The sequence below is a fragment of the Lissotriton helveticus genome, chromosome 3_1, assembly GCF_964261635.1.
Source record: "Lissotriton helveticus chromosome 3_1, aLisHel1.1, whole genome shotgun sequence".
NCBI lineage: Eukaryota > Metazoa > Chordata > Amphibia > Caudata > Salamandridae > Lissotriton > Lissotriton helveticus.
The window spans coordinates 1866105855-1866125135 of NC_136061.1; the positions used below are offsets into that span (position 1 = coordinate 1866105855).

The 19281-nt window shown below is 46.3% G+C and overlaps 1 protein-coding gene across 2 annotated transcripts in view; it reads left to right on the forward strand.

The window, feature by feature from the left end:
• Window positions 1-19281, forward strand: part of LRRC56 (leucine rich repeat containing 56) — a 650173-nt gene that overhangs the window by 64867 nt on the left and 566025 nt on the right. For both annotated transcript variants that reach the window (XM_078682840.1, XM_078682841.1), the window contains 2 exons: window positions 8358-8417; window positions 18201-18370. In XM_078682840.1, the coding sequence (XP_078538966.1) occupies window positions 18212-18370 (159 nt within the window). In that variant the 5' untranslated portion in view covers window positions 8358-8417; window positions 18201-18211. The remainder of the gene's footprint in view (window positions 1-8357; window positions 8418-18200; window positions 18371-19281) is intronic.

Below are 19281 nucleotides of genomic sequence, written 5' to 3' on the forward strand. Positions count from 1 at the left end.
GTCTGAGAGCTGAGGGGAATTGTCAGACGTTACCAAATGGTCAAGCATTTACAAAGGCTGATATGGTAAGCATACTAGAATCCTTTCAGGACTCAATAAAAGCCGTATTGGGTTCAAATTTTTTTTCATTAACCCAACGCCTCACTTCTATAGGAAAGGGACTTTCTGATCTCAAATATTGCATTTCTTCGAGGGGATAGGAATTTAATATGGAATCAAGGACCCCGACAGGCGACCTGGTAACCGAGGGACCTAGTTTGGCTGCTTTACATTTAAACACCAGGAAGCATCCATCACCTCCTCCAAACGACCCATGAGTTTTGCAATCAACCGCCAACAGAACCCGCGGTCCCCGTTGTCCCCGCCTTCCTCACAGAATCACATGGACTCAAGTTCTGGCTTAAGTTTAGCCACGGGAAGGGAGCTCACAATGGATAAACCATCCCTGAGAGCCATAGAGCGGGAGAAACATCTCACGTTAGAGTCGGGGATCTCGATCGGAATCTAGCTGATATACATCTCCCACCGGAATCAACGCCATATGTTGTGCTCCTGGGGAATGTGCCATCTCTTTCCCCGGATGTGAAGGAAAACTATTTCCAACTGAAGATTAAAGTCTTACATTGGCTGTCCTGTAATACTGCTTTAAGTATAAGGGTGGAAAAAAACATCAAGATGGTGCGAAGGATCAATTAGGTAGGTAGATCCTATAAGACCTGAAAGGGAGACTGAGTCATTATCAATTTCAACAGGCCTCATGTTGCAGAAAGTATTCTGGCCACAGCCCCGACTGATGCCCTTTTTGGTCCCCAGACGTCTATTATGGCCCTCTCTCTTGGATTCTTTTATAAGCCCAATCCCTTTGGTTAGAATAATAGGATTCATAACAGTGGGGCCCCGATTGGAAGGTAAAAGTCTTCTCACCCTCCCTCCTGGCTTACAAATTTAAACTTGAACCATACTCAATGGACATTACAAGACCGGCAGCAGTTTGTAACATCTCTAATGGAGTTAACAAATCGTTTTGCACCTTTGGCCGCTCTGGACTCTTGTGATTGACTTAGTGGGACTTTTTCTGTGGAAACGGGGCCTCCAGATACTCAACAGGATATTTGTCAGCAAGGCAACAGGACTTCGGGCAGCATAAACTGCAAATTTATATCATGTAATGTTGCTGGTTTAGCTAATAAGCTCTTGACCCCTCATGGATTTTATTTATAAAACAGTTCAATTTGATCTGTTTGCAAGAAACATGGGTGACAGGGAATAGTTTCCCCCTGGAGGGCAACAAGGCCTTTTGTGGCCCGGCTACTCCTGCGACTTTAGGAAGACCGTGGAGTGGTCTTGTAATTTATGTTTCCCTAGCAATAGAGTGTAAGATATCTGTGTTGCCCACAGAAAGCCCGACAGAGAGTCCATGGCAGTCAGGAAATTGTAGGGAGCATTATGTAAGAGCCCAAGAGATATCTCTCTAGTTAGAACCTGTCGAAGGGAGTATAACACAGAATTGGCCAGACGTTAGGCAATGTTAAAGGAGTCAACTTGGAGGGAGATAATTGAGGTTAGCACTCTGAAGAATAGCTCTAGGTTCTGGAGTATAATAAACAGTCCCTTTCTGAATGAAGATGCAGGAAATGCGGGTGGTCCTCACATTACTGAGGAGGATTGGGTGCTTCATTTTGAAGCTATGTTCTAGTGTCCCCCTGATATAAATAGTTTCTCTGGTCGTGAAGCAGGGAACTCAGCACTAGTCTTTGAGGTAGACGAGGTTAAGAAAGGTATTGTTGGGTTGTCAAATAACAAAGCCCGGTATTTCGTCGGATCTTTACAAATCTGACCCAAACTTCTGGGCACCCATCCTCACAGCAGTTATCAATGCAGCCGTAAAAACAGGTCCCCCTGAATCGTGGGCCACATTCATCATATAACCAGTATTGTTGTTGGACTCTGTGGTTAAGGTGGTGGGCCGAGTTCTTCTAGATAGACTGACTAGCAGGTCAAAGGATGACAATATTCTAACTGACGTCCAGTACAGGTTCGATCCGGGGCAGTTTACCGTAGTCCAGTGCCTTAACTTATTTATGACTCTGAATAAATACATGGTTGCCCGCCCTGGTACCATCTATTTGGCCTTCATGGATCTGTCATCCGTGGTTGATCCCGTGAACAGAGCTAAGCTTTGGCAGACCATGTGGCCATCGGGGTGGATGGCGATATTGTTTATTTCTTGGAGGACCTCCATAGAGCCACAAAGGCTGGGGCTAGATTTTCTCAAGACCTTAGGGTCTCCCTCCAGTTCTCAATAAAAAGAGGAGTACGACAAGGGTGCATTTTAGCCCCTTTTTTGTTCAATTTGTATATTAACAAATTGGAAAAAGTGCTATTGGAGACTAAGATAGATACCCTCAGGTGGGTTGGCTTGTCCTTCCAGTTTTATTATACGCGGATGATGTGGTCCTCATGTCCAGGACCACTAAAGGGTTGCAATTATTGCTTAACTTCTTTTCCTCTTTTATGGTGGATTTGGACTTGTCAATAAATCATTTCAAATCCTACATGATGCAGATGGGACCTCTCCCCAGAATGCTTTATCGATTTATGGTTGGGTCTGCTCAGGTTCCCCGCACAGATGTTTTTCATATCTAGGGTTCCCGATAGATGATAAAATGAAATGAGGACCACTAAAACAGAGAAAGAGTGGAGACCTAGTGCGAGCAAATACGGTGGTTCTCACTTTTGCCTCAAGATTAGGTAGGAGACCGATTGCGGCACTCCTGCATTTATATCAGGCTAAATGTGTCACCAAAGCTTTCTATGGTAGCGAAGTCTGGGGTCATGTTGACATGGACGAGTTACAAGTGGCTGAGAATATTTTCTTGAAACGTCTTTTAGGTGTGCCCCAGTGAACGTCTAATATGGTGGTACACAAAGAACTGGGGGTGTCCTATCTTTCCGACCTGTTGGCTCTTCGTCCCTTAACATTATGGTTGATGATCTGGCTGAATGAAGGATCGTCCCTTGACTATGCCCATTACATTCCGTGGTTTGACCACATAGTGGAGAAGCGTGGCTACTCTAATCATGGGTCCCACTCTGCAACTCTGGGCAATAGCTTGCTTAATCTCCACACCGGCCCTAACGCTAGGATGCCTGGCTTCACCTTGGGGTGCCCAGGAGTGGGCACCTCACAGGAACAGGCCAGGATGGGTTCCTCAGCGGCACAGCGCGGGGACACACTGGCTAAGTGTAACCAGGCGCTCTATAAGCTCAGGATTATTATTATTATTATAAAGAGTTGTCTTGAAAGACTGGGCAGAGTTGATTTATTTACTAACCTAGACTTAGTAACCAAGAAAGACCTGGGTTAGGTGCAGGAGACTTTTTGTAATCAGAGGAGACTAGATAGGGAAGTGTGCGATTTGAGGAAACCAAGTGCCAGTAAACGTATTATTCTGAAAACTGTGCAATCGACTGGGCCATATCTCCTAGGGCCCTTTATTACCTATGAACGTTTCTTACTGACCAGGTTTCGCTTTGATCTCTTCCAGGTCAGATCTTAGAGTACTGTGGCTGCGACAGTGAGTCTCCACCGGGCATGCTTCATTTTTTTAATGTTTTGCAAGTATTATGTGATGCCTCGGGAAGCTTTTATCATCCCTATTTTAAAAAGGTTGGATTTTAAACAGGTGCGACCAGCTTTTATTTATTTACAATTGTTGTCTGGTGATACTACCCTATTTGTTCTTAACTTTTTGAAATCAGCAGTGAAGCTTAGAGCCTGTTTCGATTAATTGATAGTGGCTTTTAAATGATGGTATAGTGCCTTATTCGTTATCATGGTGACACATACAGTTTAGCAAGGGACCTTGTGTTTGTTTTCTTTTTTGTCTTTTCTTTTGATGATTTATAGCATATGCATCTTATAATATACTTTTATATATTGCAGAAGATTTTTAAGTGAGATGTTATTTATGTGATTCTTGTACAAATGCAATGTATTAATTCTTATTTTACACTATGTATGTTTTAGAATAGTTTTATAGTGTTATGCAGAAACCGAATAAAGTGTATTTGATTGATTGAATACCTTCTCTGGACTTCCTTCCTTTCTTTGTCTCCTGTAATTTGCGTTCAATCAACAACACGAGACCGATGATAGGTTCAGAAAATGAAGAAAGGGCGATGTGAAAAAAATCAATTTGTCCTTTATTTCTTCTTTCACAACACATTGAAAGAGTGCTGTGTGTTTTTTCACCCCAGGTAATTTCAGCTGCTCATTGATGAAAACGAGTCACATAAGTCAATACATCCATTCCATATCTTTGAATATCACATAGTGCTTTCTCAGCTGAATACTCCCAGTCAGGACATTCAGACATCTTAAAAGCTAATAAGACTGTAATAATCAGAATGTGGTACTAATGGAGTTACTCATGTCAGTGCTGATATAATACAGCTTTGACTTGGTCATGACCATACTGTGCCTTGTGACAAAATAAAGGTGCCATAAGAGAATACAAAACTTCTCTTACCTTCACTGATTCCCTATAAAAACACTGGGGACTTGAAGGGACTACTGGAATGTCAGTAGACTGTGACCCCAATGGTCTGCTTTACTGCTTTACTGCTGAATTCTCATGGCCTAACTGTTGGAACTCTTGTGCTAGATCCTGACAAGGATCCATGGCAATACTATACTCAAGGAATCATTGGTGGCGCATCTGTCAAGGACTTGATGATGAGATGGTCTTTTGTGCTCTTTTTTGTTTGCACACAATAGTATACGTGAAAGGGGTAAAATGGTATAAATTGTATCATTAAGAGTGTCCCAGTTAGGAAGAGCCCACAAAGCAGGAAAAAACCTCCTTAATCAACCAGCAAGGCACCAAACTCTCCGTGATATCGAGAAGGAGAAAAGAGCCAACCAAGAATTCCAAGCGTTGAACAGAAGGAGAGCCAACTGCTAGAAGCAAAACTCTGTGGCAAAAATAGTTGCAAGGGGGTAAAGAAAATTCCGAGAATAGGGAGAATGAATGTATTGCACCACATGCATCCTTCTCTTGTAATTGCCTCCTTTATATACAGTAGTTTAAATGGAAACATAGAAGTGAAGGTACTCACATTTAGAGTACCTCTTTGCTCCTGAGAAAGCAGGTACTCTCCAATTGAAAAGTATTGCTGCAGTATTCCGAAGTATTCTCCCTTTCAAATAAAAGAAGTGCTGGTACCCCGTACCAGATAGTACCAACTCATTTAAAGCGCTGCTTATATATGTTTTGACATCACAGAAAGAAGGCTCTAAACTATCTTAGATTGGAACCCTCGAATAACAACCTCTGGCTAGACCACGATCTTGGGAAGGGTTTGCTATAAGGCTTGGCTACGCAAAACGTGTGTTTGTTTCATAAAACAAGATGCCCAAGCTTCAATCAATCAATCATGGGTTTGTTAAGAACGACTACTCACCCGTAAGGGTCTCAAGGCGCTGGGGGGGAGGCGCAGGGTCCTGTCCATCAGGGAGGAGGTCTATCGAAGAGCCATGTTTTCAGGTCCCTTGTGAAGATGGGGAGTGATGTCGTCTGTCTGAGGTGGAGCAGGAGGGCGTTCCAGGCTCTGGCCGCGAGGAAAGACAAAACGGGCTCCCGATCTGGACTTCCTGGTGCGGGGGATAATGGTGTGGGAATGCTGGGCTGATTGTAGGGTCCTTTGGGGTGTGTGGAATTTGAGTCGGCTTTTAAGGTATGCTGGTCCGGTGTTGTGGAGGGCTTTGTATGCGTGTGTGAGAATCTGAAGGTGATTCTTTAAAAAAAAATGATTATGCTTTTTAAAAAACTAAAACAAACCCTAACAAAATCAGGTATAGTCATGCAGCGTCGTACATTAGTAGATAGTACACCTTTGTAGCCACGGCGGGCCATTTGAAAAGTCATTATTGCAAAACCTACACAGTTGTATCGTGGTTCCATGGGGGTTTCCCTGTCCTTTAGGCGCCAAGGGCCCATTGCTGGTCATTGAGCCCGAGAGGAACATCCTTCTGGGACCCACTGTGACATCAAACGCATAATATTTCCTCCATTTACCACAAACCCTTTGAAATTTCTTCTGGCATCCCCTCGCCTTATAGGTGACCCTTTCTGCTGCCATGTACTTGTCCATCCCGGCTCTCCACTCTCGGAGTAGTGGTGCAATGACGGCCCCCGCATTCTTGCTACTTCCCTCTTCGCCACCACCAGTGCTAATGCAGTAAAGATTATTTGCAGCCGGCTCAGGTCTACGTCGCCCTGGATTCTCATCAGTATAATTTTAGGGTCGGGGGGTATATCAACCTCCAATATTTTACTCAATTCCTGCAATACCCTCTCCCAATTGGCCTGTATTATAGTGCAGTCCCAAATGTTTTGGTAAAAGTTGCCCTCCTCATGTCCACATCTCTGACAGGTGGGCTACTTACTCGTCCTAGTTTATGTAATCTGGCTCAGTCATAATAAGCTCTATGGAGCATTTTGTATGGAATGAGGCAAGGGAAGATTTAATTGCCTCCTCCCTAGGGTGCATTAAGGCTGCCTCCCAGTCTATGGTTTCAAGTGTGCCCAAGTTCCCCTCCCAGGTAGATCATACCCCTTCCCCAGTCTATCCGGGGCATTATTATTGAGGGTCCGGTATGTAAGTGACATTTCCTTGGTAGGAATGTGCTCCTAGAGCAGTCTCCCCTCCATTGGTGCTTAGTCCGGCAGTGGGGTATCACATTCTCTGCTTGCCATGCGTGCCTGATTTGAGCATATCTGAGAAACTGGAAGGTCTGTAGTGCAAAGTCCAGATGAAGGGTATCAAAACATTTGAGTTTACACGTATCCATAATATCCCCTACGGTGGATATATTGTCCCAACCTCCAAAGCCCCGTATTTCTGCTTGAAGATGATTCTTGCATTGATGGGGAGCCAGTGGAGTCTGCGCAGGTGCTGGGAGATATGGCAGTGTCGTGGGAGGTTGAGGATTAGTCTTGCGGCGGCATTATGGATGTTTTGAAACTTGCTGTGAGGTTTTTGTTGATTCCGGCGTAGAGTGCATTGCCGTAGTCAAGTATGCTGGTGACGAGGGTGTGAGTGACGGTTTGTCTGTGTTCAAGGGAGATCCAGTTGAAGGTCTTGCGTAGGAGGTGGAGGGTGTGGAAGCAGTAGGATGCGAGTTGATCTGGCGGTTCATTTTGAATCTGGAGTCCAGGATGATTCCGAGGTTGCGTGCATGGTCCGTGGGGGTGGGCGGGTTTTCGAGGGCAGTGGGCCCACCAGGTGTCGTTCCAAGCATTGGGGTGTGGGCCCATAATGAGTGCTTCTGTTTTCTCCATTTTGAGTTGTAGACAGCTGCTCTTTATCCATTTGGCGACTGCTTTCATGCCTTCTTGAAAGTTTTATTTGGCTGCGTTGGGTTCGTTGGAGAGGGAGAGAATGAGTTGGGTGTCATCTGCCTATGAAACAATGTTGAGTCCATGGGTTCTGCCGATGGGGGCGAGCGGAGCCATGTATGTACGTGTGGGACTGAAGGAGGATCCTTGAGGGACTCCGCAGGTGATCGGTGTAGGGTCAGAGAGGAAGGGCAGGAGTCTGACCCGCTGCATTGTGCCGGAGAGGAAAGAGCAGATCCAGTCGAGGGCCTTGTCCCGGATCCCTGCGTCGTGAAGTCTGAATGTTAGGGTACAGTGAGAGACTGTGTCGAAGGCCGCTGTGAGGTCGAGGAGGATGAGGGCTACTGTCTCACCTCTGTCCAAGAGGGAGCTGATGTCGTCTGTAGCGCCGAGGAGGGTGGTTTCTGTGCTGTGGTTGCTTGACATACACTGAATTCTCAAGTTCCACCACTACCCTTTATGACTAATGCTTCAGCTAGGTAACGAAACTCCCCTCTGGGTATCTACCAAATTGGAGATATCAGAGCATTCCTGGTCTTGTGGATGCTCAACCATGCACTGGGTGTGGCGTCCCAGAATACCCTACCTGGAATTGTGTTAAGTAAATATTCCTTCTGGAAAGTATATAGTATTCAACAGTTCTCGGATATGTTCTTGATAGGAATGTAAAAGTTGTATAATCGATGCCTTGAAACATTTGGTACACAAACCTTTTTACTGAAACCGTAAATCTTGTCTTTGTGGAAGCTTGTTAGTATCCCTTTGGCTAATTACACCTCTGTCAATGTATTATCTCCTCACTCTTTAATGCAACTAACAGAATCTCGCATTTATAGGTGCATTCATTGAATGGAAATGTCCCTTTATCTAGAAACGTAATTTCTTTGTTGCAATTTTTTTAAATTGTGCTCAGCGGTGTTATTTCTAAATCCTTTAAAATCTGTTGTTTTGCAGGATACACCACTTTTGCTTCCAGATGTTAAATCGGCCCTCTTTTAACGACACACCTTTAAGGTAAAAAGTTAAGTTTTAGATCTGAATAAAATAAACTGTCACCGCTGCTATTTTGAAAATTCATAATGTTTCTTGCTCAACTGTAAAACTGTAGCCCATATATATATATGTTATACAAATATATATATATTGTTTATCTCCTGTGAGCTAGTACTTCACGCTGATCCTATGCATTCAGAAATACACAATTATTTGCAGAATTTGTAAAATATATGCATCGTAGATCAACAGTGTATCCAAGGCAATTGTTTAGAAAGCATAACTATCCGAAAGTTAAATTTAAACTAAAAACAAGCATTTGCATTGCCGTAGGTCTTTCATTTGCTAGTTAGAGCTATTAGCGTTTTAAATGACAATTGTTTTTAGCTATGTGTTTTGGTTTGCAGTGGAGTGGACGCATAAAAAACTAATAGAGCACACGTAAATATGAAGTCCTTTGACCTTTGTACAATATGAAAACTAAAGATTTGGGGCACTGTGCTTTGCTTTCAATAGCAAGATGAGGGGTTGTGGTGTCTGAGCAGGTTACGGCAAGTGGTCCACAATGACAGATGAAGCATATGAAGAGCGGCCTATAATGGTAGATGTGGACTAATGATGGTAGGTTCTTGGCGGCACGGTGGGCTGTATTGAGTTGTGATGCATAGCAAAAGTGTGTGGGGTTTACAGTTGTGCATTGCAGGTGGGTGTGGGTAGTCTGCAGATTACCAAACTACTTTACACCCACCTGGTACCATCACAGTCCCTCACCTTGGGTGACCACCTAACTCACGCCATGTTCATCACAGGTCCCATGCGTCTTGTGCGGGCCTTTTACTTGTGATTCATTGCTACACAAAGTATTGTTGAAAATTTAGTGTAGGTAAACCAAGACTACAACATCCAGAATGCATCACGGAGACACAGGAAAACCCAGTCCGGGAAAAACAGCGTTAATGAGTACATGGAGCTCTCCTTTAAAGGCACTGCATGTAATCATTTCCAGGAGCTAGTAACATTTCCACTCCCACGGATGCCGCTACTCCTGTACCATAAACCCCGCTGCAAGACCCACCCGCTGCCTCACAACATACACACAGGCTGGCCCTCTTTAAACCACAGACACCAAAGATTGCAGGACTATTTTTTAATCTCTGATAATAGTAGGAGCTTGAGTCAGGTGTGCCCATGCACCCTCATGCTAAGGGTTTCTAAGCTCTGCAATCTCTGGGTTACTATTTGAGGTTTAAAGAATTATGACAGTCCAGTCTATAGTATGAATATGGTTCCAGCGCCTATGATGTACGACAGAGAGGGGGGGGGTCTGCGGCATGATGCGCAGTCTGGGATTCTTTGGGGAGAGACTCGCTGTAATGGGGTGAGGGGTTCATGGGTAAAAAGAAGCCTCCATGGTAGACATCAAGAGTGTAAGTGATGCATTATGGGGGTAGGGGAAAGGGAGCTTTCTTGCTGGCAGTAGGGGGAGTGAGAAGGGGGCGGATTCCTTTGTTGGGGGAAAGTTGTTCAGCTAGAGGTTAATGATGATAATGGAGGGAAAGCCAGATCTCCTTCCCACACTATGGCAGCGACAGTCTCATCAAGGCCCGAGTATCTGACTCTTTGGGAAATCCGAGGCCAGATCGGGGTAATCCAATAGTTTCCCAGGAGATCCAAGGATGGGGGAGGGTCTGAGGTGTTGGGAGGGTCCGACGTGTTGAAAGATCCAACGGTCTGGGGATCCGTGGTGTTGGTATAGTCCACAGGTTTGACAACTGGGGCCCGAACTGAGATCCTTGTAACCAAACTGACACACCAGGCCCCGGTATCAGAACCGGGAGTCAGAGGGCTGGGTTCGCAAGCACAAAGGAGGTGAAAAATCAATAGTATCCAATTTGAGAAAAATATAAAAGCGGGTACCGTGCTAAAACTTAAAGTGCGGCTCCCGATAACAGTAATGAAATAATAATGATGAAAGCCGGCGCCGTGCTAAAATATAAAGCACGGCACCCGTGCATATTTAACTAATTTGCATGATGGCCCATGAAGCTGGCGCCACGGTCAATAAAAAAAAACATAAAACCATGTGCCGTTCTAGGCGCCTTTGTGACACAATATCACTATAAAATTAAACAAGTAGTCCCTAAACATAACACATAAACACTGTTAGACCTGGCACCTTGGCGTGAGTTTCCCTTCCACTTTTTGCTGATGTGCCTCAGATGTTTTTGCTGGTGTCCGCTGCTCAGGGCACTGCGCCACGGCCAACCCGTGCCGCAGTGCAAGTGCTCCCTATGTAAAGTGTAACTGCGATTGATATTCCTGATTGGTTCATTGGATTTACTGTCAGTCCCCAGTAAAGTGCACCAGGAGTGCCAGGGCTTGTAAATGCCAATGCTGCTAGTGGGCCTGCAGCGCTGGTTGCGCCACCCACAGAAGCAGCCTTTTAAATGTGTCTAGGGTCTGCCATTGCAGAACCTGCGTGCAGTCTGGTACTGTCATGCTGGCTGGGCAAGTGCACACACTTGCCAGCCCCTAAACCTTCCCTTAACTTCATATTAGTCACCCCTATGGTAGGCCCACGGGCAGGGTGCATTGTAAGTGTAAGGTAGGACATGCTCTGATGAGTGTGGCATGTCCTAATAGTGAATTACTGCCAAATTCGTTTTTCACTATTGTAAGGCTACCTGTTCCCTTTAGGCCAGATAGGCTGCTGGAATTATTACACTCTATAATCCCAGCGGGCTCAGGGAACATGGTAGAAAATAAAGTTTAGTATGCCTGAACTCAGAATAATAAAATACTTCTTTTAGTAAAGTTTATTTTAATATCCTGTGTTTGCAAATGCTACTTTTAGAAAGTTAGCATTTGCTTGCCTAACCATTTCAGCCCGCCTCTGCTAGTATGTGTATCTGACTGTCTGGGTTGTGTGAGGGACAGGGCTGGGGGATGACAGGTGGTGAATGCAAGGATTACACCTTAGTGGGAGGTAGGAGTGCCCCTGGACTCTTAATAGGGCTGTGCTCGGCCACCACAATGCTGGCTCCACCCCCTGGGGAGCGACTGATGACTCAGCCGGCACCTGGCCCAGGAAGGGCGAAGCACTGTCATCAAGGTACTCCTGGCTGCCCCTGTCCACATAATGCTGGCTCCACCTCCTGTGGAGCGTCTGATGTGCCTGCCCCTCACACTGAAAGCAGAAGCCAGAAGTACACCCAACAAGTGCTCAGAGACTGAATGAAGTTATGCAAAGGCCCCCCTGGCCTGAAAAGACAAAGGAAATGCTGTATAAAAGTAGGAACCCTGCTCCTTGTAAATCAGAATCCTGTTTCCCACAAAGAACCTCTGCCCGACTAGAAGGAGAAGAAGAAGCTGGAAGGACTGGTCTGCTGCTTGCCTTGCTGAGGAAGGAGAGGAGAATACTTTTAAAAAGACTTTGCTGACTTGTGCTTTGAAACATTCTCCAAGGGCTTGTTGAAGCTTGCCCCCTGATCTGAACCCCAGGACTAGTGGGTTCTTGGTGCCTTCGCTCGCTCTCATCTAACCGTGAGCTTTCTCCTGCTGGAGCTGAGACCTTATGCCCCCTTCGCCCCCTCCTAGGGCCGTGACACCCAGGAGCCTGCCCGCCCGTGTCCTGTGAGAGCCACGCTCGTGCAGAGTCGCTCTCTTCCCCGTGGACCGGACCGCTTGCTCCCCTGTTGCCTGCCTGCTTAACGGAGTGCGCTGGGTGCCCTCGCTCGCCCCTCCCGTTGGAATTTCCCTGACGAGCGTGATTGATGCCCCAGGCCGCCGCCGTACGTCTCCAGCGTACCTGGCCGCCCCGCTTCGCTCTCTGACCCGGAAAGAGGCCGTGCTGCCCCCGAAGTGCCCCCCCCCAGTACGGACCGTACCGGAGGAGCTGGGCCGCACTTGCCTCCCGAAAGCCGCCACCACTGAGAAACCGAAGGCTCCCCTCACCGCACACTAAAGGAGTGCGTCTGGTTCCGACCTCTCCGAACCTGCGGAACACTTGCTAAAGAGAGCTTCAACGGACTTGGGGTCCGCACCGTTCTGTTTTCCCCAAAGCCAACGTGGCAACCTTGCCTGAACGTCGCATCGCCCGTAAGTGAGTGCGCGTTGCACGTAGTGCCAAGTGAATGTGTGACCCTTCGCTCCCGTAACTGGGCGTCCCGCATCTCCCCAGAAGCAGCATACGCACCGCACCTGCATTGCCTGACTGTACGCCTCGTATCTCCATAAAGTGAACAAACCGCCGCATACGCTCCTTGCGCTAGATGCGTGAGACGCGGTAGGGTGTTGCCGCTTTCCTCGGGAGAAGCGCACAGAAGCGACCAGGAAGCCCTGACAGGGCTGCAGGGAACTAAGAACAGTAGGGAAGGGCTGAAAGAACTAAGCTAAAGTGAATTGGAAGAAGAAGTACCGTTATTTTGAACTAGAACTAAGAAGAAAAGCTTGCCTATTTTACAACCTGTGGCTTAATCTAAAAACGTTATTATTGGTCTTGTGATAAGTCTTACCTGCATATATATTTTTACATAAAGGAACGTATTTTTATATATTCACAGCCTGGTGTCCATTTGTGGGGGGATTGGTACATTTTACTGTGTGTGCTATTAGAAATGCTTAACTGAATAACGCCTGAAGAATAGCCTTGGCTGCTCACGCCACGCAGCTAGAGGGTGAGCAAGGGTAATTCTAAGGGGTCATCCTTCGCCCTGACTTAGAGGAGAGGGTCCCTGCTTGTCACAAGTGAATACTTGCGCCAACCAGAGACCCCCAATTTTAACAAACACTTTCAGCTGAACAAAACTGTAGTTGGTCGGTGCTCCTTCTGATAAAACGGAAGTGATGTATCGCGAGCACCAACCAATAAGGAGCCCAGAAAGCAGAGTCACACATGAGTTAACCAATTGCAAACAGCAGGCGAAATTACACTCGCTATACTGCTTACAGCAGGTCTTGCAGACAGCACATGCGCGCTGACTAGGCTCGACCTAAAAAGTGTCCCTGTCCTTGTAATACAACTCTCCAATCTAGACTTGTAGAAGAATGTGTTAGACCTTAGAAAAGTAAAACAAATTAAAGCAATAATGCCCATACTTTGTTTTTGTTTTACAGTAGTAGAGTAGCTTTGGATGGTATTCTAGTAACAGCAGTTTAACGTAGATCACTATTAGACATGTACTGTAATCAGTGAAATTTCGGTTGCCAATTTAACAGAGCCATTTAATGCGGTACAAATGAAAAGTATTTAGCAATGATTACCAATGATTTCCTAATTTTCGAACTTGCTTGATCTACTGTTACCTTTTGTGCCGTTATGTGTTGCTTTTCAAAATTGCTGTTTGTTATTCTGGAAGCTGGATAGGCATGGTGGTCAGTGTTCTCTAGTCTCCCCCTGTCTATGCACAGCAGGGGCTTTCCTACTTGTCTAGTAATTAATGCACATACATTACTACTAGACTGTACTCCTCTGTTGGCTAGATTGTAGGGTTAATCTGGAGAATCTTCCAAAGAAAGCCGACCACTACTCAATTTTTTAGCGTAAGGTCTGTTTCATTGCTGTAATGTTTCTGTAGAAAAAATGGTGACCCATGCTTTTCCCAGCACCGATAAATGAATGGAAAGGGGAAGTAGGTAAGATTTGATTAGTCCAGTGCAACTGGCACTTAAAGTAGAGGTGAGGTATGGGCCTTGCCTATATTTAATTTAATTTAATTGCGGGTTTATATAGCGCTAGGAATCGACTCCCGGAGGAGTATCTCCACGCTTCGACCGCTGGGGAACCCGTCCTGGCTCACCCTGAGAGATGGTCCCAGATGGGTATCTCTAAGGTGCGACCAAGCATCCCCGGTGATCTGGGGGGGCCGTTGTGAAGATGAGGCAAGCTGATGCCCAGAGTTGCCGCGTGCGGTCTCTGACTAGAGTAGGCACCGAAGCGAGAATTATCGAGTCCGCTGACCCTGGTCCACGACCCTGCCGCGTCGGGAATCGAACCCTGGTCCCGGACCGTTCTCTGCTTACGGGTCTGCCGCCTCTAACCAGTGAGCCACACTTCTCCACCTATATACCTATATGAAAACATACTGCGCTAATCTAACATGCCTCTGTTGTGGTTGGGAGCTACTGTGACAGCTGTCTCACCATGAGAATCCTCTCCAGCTCTTGCAACTCGAAGGAACTCTTCAGCATCATACAAGAATTCACCAAACCCCCCAGCGAAATCTCAGACACCCCCTCCTCCCAGGACCTCTGCAACAAGCTTGGCTCCTACTTCCATCACAAGATCAATAACCTCTACGACAACTTAAAAGAACAGAAACAAGGCACCAACACTACACCTATCTCCAGCAACGCCCGCCAACCTACCATCACCGCCTGGACCCCTGTCACCACAGAAGACAACGCCAAGACCATGAAGACCATACACTCAAGAGTCCCCACTGACCCCTGCCCGCAACACATCTTCCACAGAGCCGCTGCTGCCATAACACCCGAAGTACGACGCATCATCAACTCCACCTTCGAAACCAGCACGTTCCCCGGCGACTGGAAATGTGCAGAAGTCAAGCCCCTCCTCAAGAAGCCCTTTGCAGTCTCAACGGACCTCAATAACTACAGACCCATCTCTCTCCTCCCCTTTGCAGCCAAAGTCACTGAGAACATCGTCAACATCCAGCTCACGAACTTCATAGAAGCTAACTCGATCCTCAACTCCTCCCAATCTGGATTCCGCAGCAATAACAGCACCGAGAATGCCCTTCTAGCCACCACAGGCGATATCCGCACTCTTCTCAACCAGGGCCACAAGGCGGCCCTTATCCTACTAGACCTCTCTGCAGCCTTCAACACCATCTCCCACGCGCACTCACCGTCAGACTCCTCAATGCCGGCATACAGAGAAATGCCCTAGACTGGATTCGCTCATTCCTCACTGACCGAACCAAAAGAATCAGACTCCCACCCTTCCTCTCCGAGCCCACAGAGACCAGCTGCGGAGTACCCAATCGATCATCGCTCAGCCCCACGCTCTTCAACATCTGCATGGTCCCCCTCTCCACTATCGTCAGAAAGGATGTACTCAGCATAGTATCCTACGCCAGCGACACCGAACTCTTTCTCACCAAGGAACCCCACATCACTCGACACTGCCTCCAGGAAGGAATGAAAGACGTCACATTCTGGATGAGCAGCAGCTGCCTGAAGCTCAGCTCGGGGAAAACGAAAGTCCTCGTCCTCGTATCTACCCCCTCCGCATGGGACAACACCTGGTGTCCCACTGCCCTCAGCAACCCCCCACATCCACGGACCACACAAGCAACCTCGGCATTATACTCTACTCCTCTCTCACCATAACCTGACAGATCAATGCCGTCTCCTCCATGTGCTTCAACACCTTCCGCATCCTCTGCAAGACCTTCAAATGGATCCCCGCCCCCGAATCCAGAAAGGCTGTCACCCACGTACTCATAACCAGCAGACTGGACTATGGAAATGCCCTCTACGCTGGGATCAACAAAGCTCTACTCCGCAAACTCCAGACCATCCAGAACACCGCTGCCAGACTCGTGCTCGGCATCCCACAACAAGACTAGATCACCCAGCACCTATAAGACCTCCATTGGCTCCCCGTCGAAAAGAGAATGACTTTCAAGCTGCTCCCTCCCGCCTACAAATACCTCCACAACACCGGACCCCAATACCTCAACGAAAGAGTCTCCTTCTACGCACCCTATAGAAGCCTCCGCTCCACTGACCTTGCTCTGGCCGAAACCCCACGCATCCGCAGAGCCAGAACGGGAGGAAGAGCCTACTTCTACACCGCTGCCAAGACCTGGAACCCCCCCCCCCCCTCAGCATCAGAAGATCCCCCACTCTGCAAGCATTTAGGAAGAGCCTCAAGACCTGGCTCTTTGGATGAGACAGAGCTGCATGAACCCCCCGCCCCTCACCCCCCCGAGCGCCTAGAGACCCTCATGGGTGAGTAGCGCGCTTCACAAATCCCTGATTGATTGATTAAGAGGTAGCATTTCAAACGGTCTCCAGATGGCCACTCGCACTAGCTTGACACGAATGTAATTGTGCACTGGTAGTTGTGATCAAATTGCAATTGTAAGCTCCATCCTGTATGCAGCAATATTTTATCTATTTTGGTTTCCCAGCTTGTTGAGCCTGCTGAGGTAGCTTTCTGAGGTGACAGACGTTTCTTTAAGCAAGGTATTTACACATTGGTGCTTTGCTTCCCCATACCTCACTTTATGATACCGATTGTCTGCTTACACCACAGACTCAGGTTGGTGTACAATGCCATTATCCTTTTTGGAGTTATTACGCTGGGATGCATTTCTTTGTAGTCTGTAAGCCAAACGTTCCTGAATGTTGTTAATTCTAGCTATAAATCGAGATGATTTGAGATGATTCGTTGGCAGCAAGTACATGAAGAGTTTTGTTGGCTGTGCCACTCGCCTAAGCATCCTTTATGTGGCAGAGAAAAGACGTTAAGAAGGATGGAATTGTAACTATCTATACTACTATTATAAAGAGAGAACAGAAACCTTTTGGCAAGGTAAACTCGGGAACCACAGCGCCAATCCACACACCCAATACATTGTTGTAATCCTCAGGGTGAGTAGATGGACATAGGCTGCATAAAATAAAAAATTAAACTTTAAAAACAAAGTAGTCCCCTAAAAGTAGCGCCGGCCGTGACGTAGCGCTGGCCGCGACCTAGCGATGTCCACAACGTGCGTGATGATGACAGGCGGGGAGGAGCGGTGACGAGCAGCGAGGAGTGGCGGTGAAGTCCGGAGCGCGGGGAAGAGCGGTGGCTCAGGTAAGGCAAAGGCGAGGCGGGAGGGAGGCGGGAGGCGGTCTGGGCAATGTCGGGGCGGGCGGGGGCTGGGGCGGGAGTGCACCCAAGCCGATGTGCCGCAATCCGGAAATGCTGCTCCCAGCCCCTTCTGCCCCAGGCAACGCTGGGGCGGGCTGCTAGTTACAATTAAAATGAATACCGAAGCCTTTCAACGTTACATATGAGTAATTCTCACTACAGTTGTGGATTAACAGAAAAATATTTATAACGTAACTTGATAGTAAAAAGGTAATTTCTGTTGATGGTATTTGTCACTGTCTCTTAGTTTCCTTTAGTGTACGTGATCCAGATATTTTATAATAGATTCCCTGTAGATATCACATCTTAGTCAAACCACCCTATCCTAAACTGTCCTTGATTCAAGTTAGTTTATAACTCTGCTTTCTAATCTGTTAAATCACCAACTGTAAATAATTTCTTATTGATTTTCCCGCTTCAGGTTTCTAGAGCCACCGTGATCTAGATACTAAACTTTTTTTTACAGTTTTTGAAGTGCTTTATACCTACACATCATCTTTTTTCAAATATTTTTGCTGTTTATGTTGAATAAATATTTAAGAATGTGATCACTTTAAAGGAAACATACGTGATTTACATGTTCTGTGCCAGAAGTGAGTCCTGAAACATTGGGTAACCTACTTTCACTTCAAAAGGCACTGTTCCAGTGACATTAACAAAGAGGCTATGCATGATGAGGTGGGACAAGCACACTACTAGCTAATTAGTGAGATTGTTTTTTTCAAATGACAATCACTGAGCAGGAAGGTATTGCAGCAGTGGGCAAAGCTATTATTTGGGATGGGTAAATCATGCACCGCTCGTAGTAATCCTGTAGGTTTTCTTAGAACACTCTGTCTAGTAAAGATTGCCTTAAAATGTGATTCAATAGTAAATAGAAAGCTAAATGTTCGTTGTTGCCTCTCTTTTCTCCCAAGGTTGGGTACAGATGGATTCAAAAATGGATCCATACACTGCAACCCCCCGTCCAGGAACAGCCAGTATTCGGGTGTTTGACATCGGTTGGCAAGGACCTCTCAATCCCAATCCTTTTAGAAAAGATGAGGAAGAATTAGTTCTGGATGAGTACCTATCCGTGTCTAAGCTGGTGAGCAATGCATTTCTTTTTTTAAATATTTATTTTCCTCTTCACATATTGGTGATTGTCTTTTCTGAATAAATAGTCATAAGCACTTAATTACCCCGCCCCGGCGATCCTGGATTTCTTTTGTTATATAAAAGATATATTGCACTTTTCATTGTAGAGAAGCCAATTTTTAAAACGGAAAAAATAAATCTCAATACAGCAAAATGTAGGATATATTAGCAATTTCTCATTAATTTAAAATGACTAGAACACTCTTTCACAAACCCCTTTTAAGGGGCTTTTTTGTTTGTCTTGTATGTGAAGCTAGTAAGTTGCCGGTTGTAAACATATATCTGACATTATAGCATTTTTCTGCAGAAGTGAACCACCCCTCGAACCGTTTTTAAATGCTTAAGTTGATTTGGGTTATTGCAAAATGTAATACTAATGTATCAACACCTTCACATATCCACAGTCAATCGAATTTTACAATTTTATGTACAAACAGCATTAATTCAGCTACACCTTCCTGGATTTAGGGCCTAATTACGAGTATGGCAGTTCTCAGGACCGCCATACTCTTGGTGGCGGTCCGACCGCCACAACCCTGGCGGTCCGACTACATTATTAGGATTGTGGTGGTGGGATAGCCACAAGACGACACTTCCGCCGTGATGTAGGATGAACTGACAGCGATAGGAATATGCTAGCGGTGCCGATGCCAGCAACGCTGAGCGTATTCCGAGTTGCATTTCCTCCTCATATTTCACGGTGGTAAGTCTGCTATGAAAAGGGTGATGGAGATGCAACTAAGGTTGTCTTAACAGGGCCCCTTGCTGCTGCTGGGCCTGGGGGTGTATGCAGGGGCACATGTTTGGCCCAATGGAATTGCACAACGTTCCTGCAGGGTGTGGCATACACAACATTGTGCA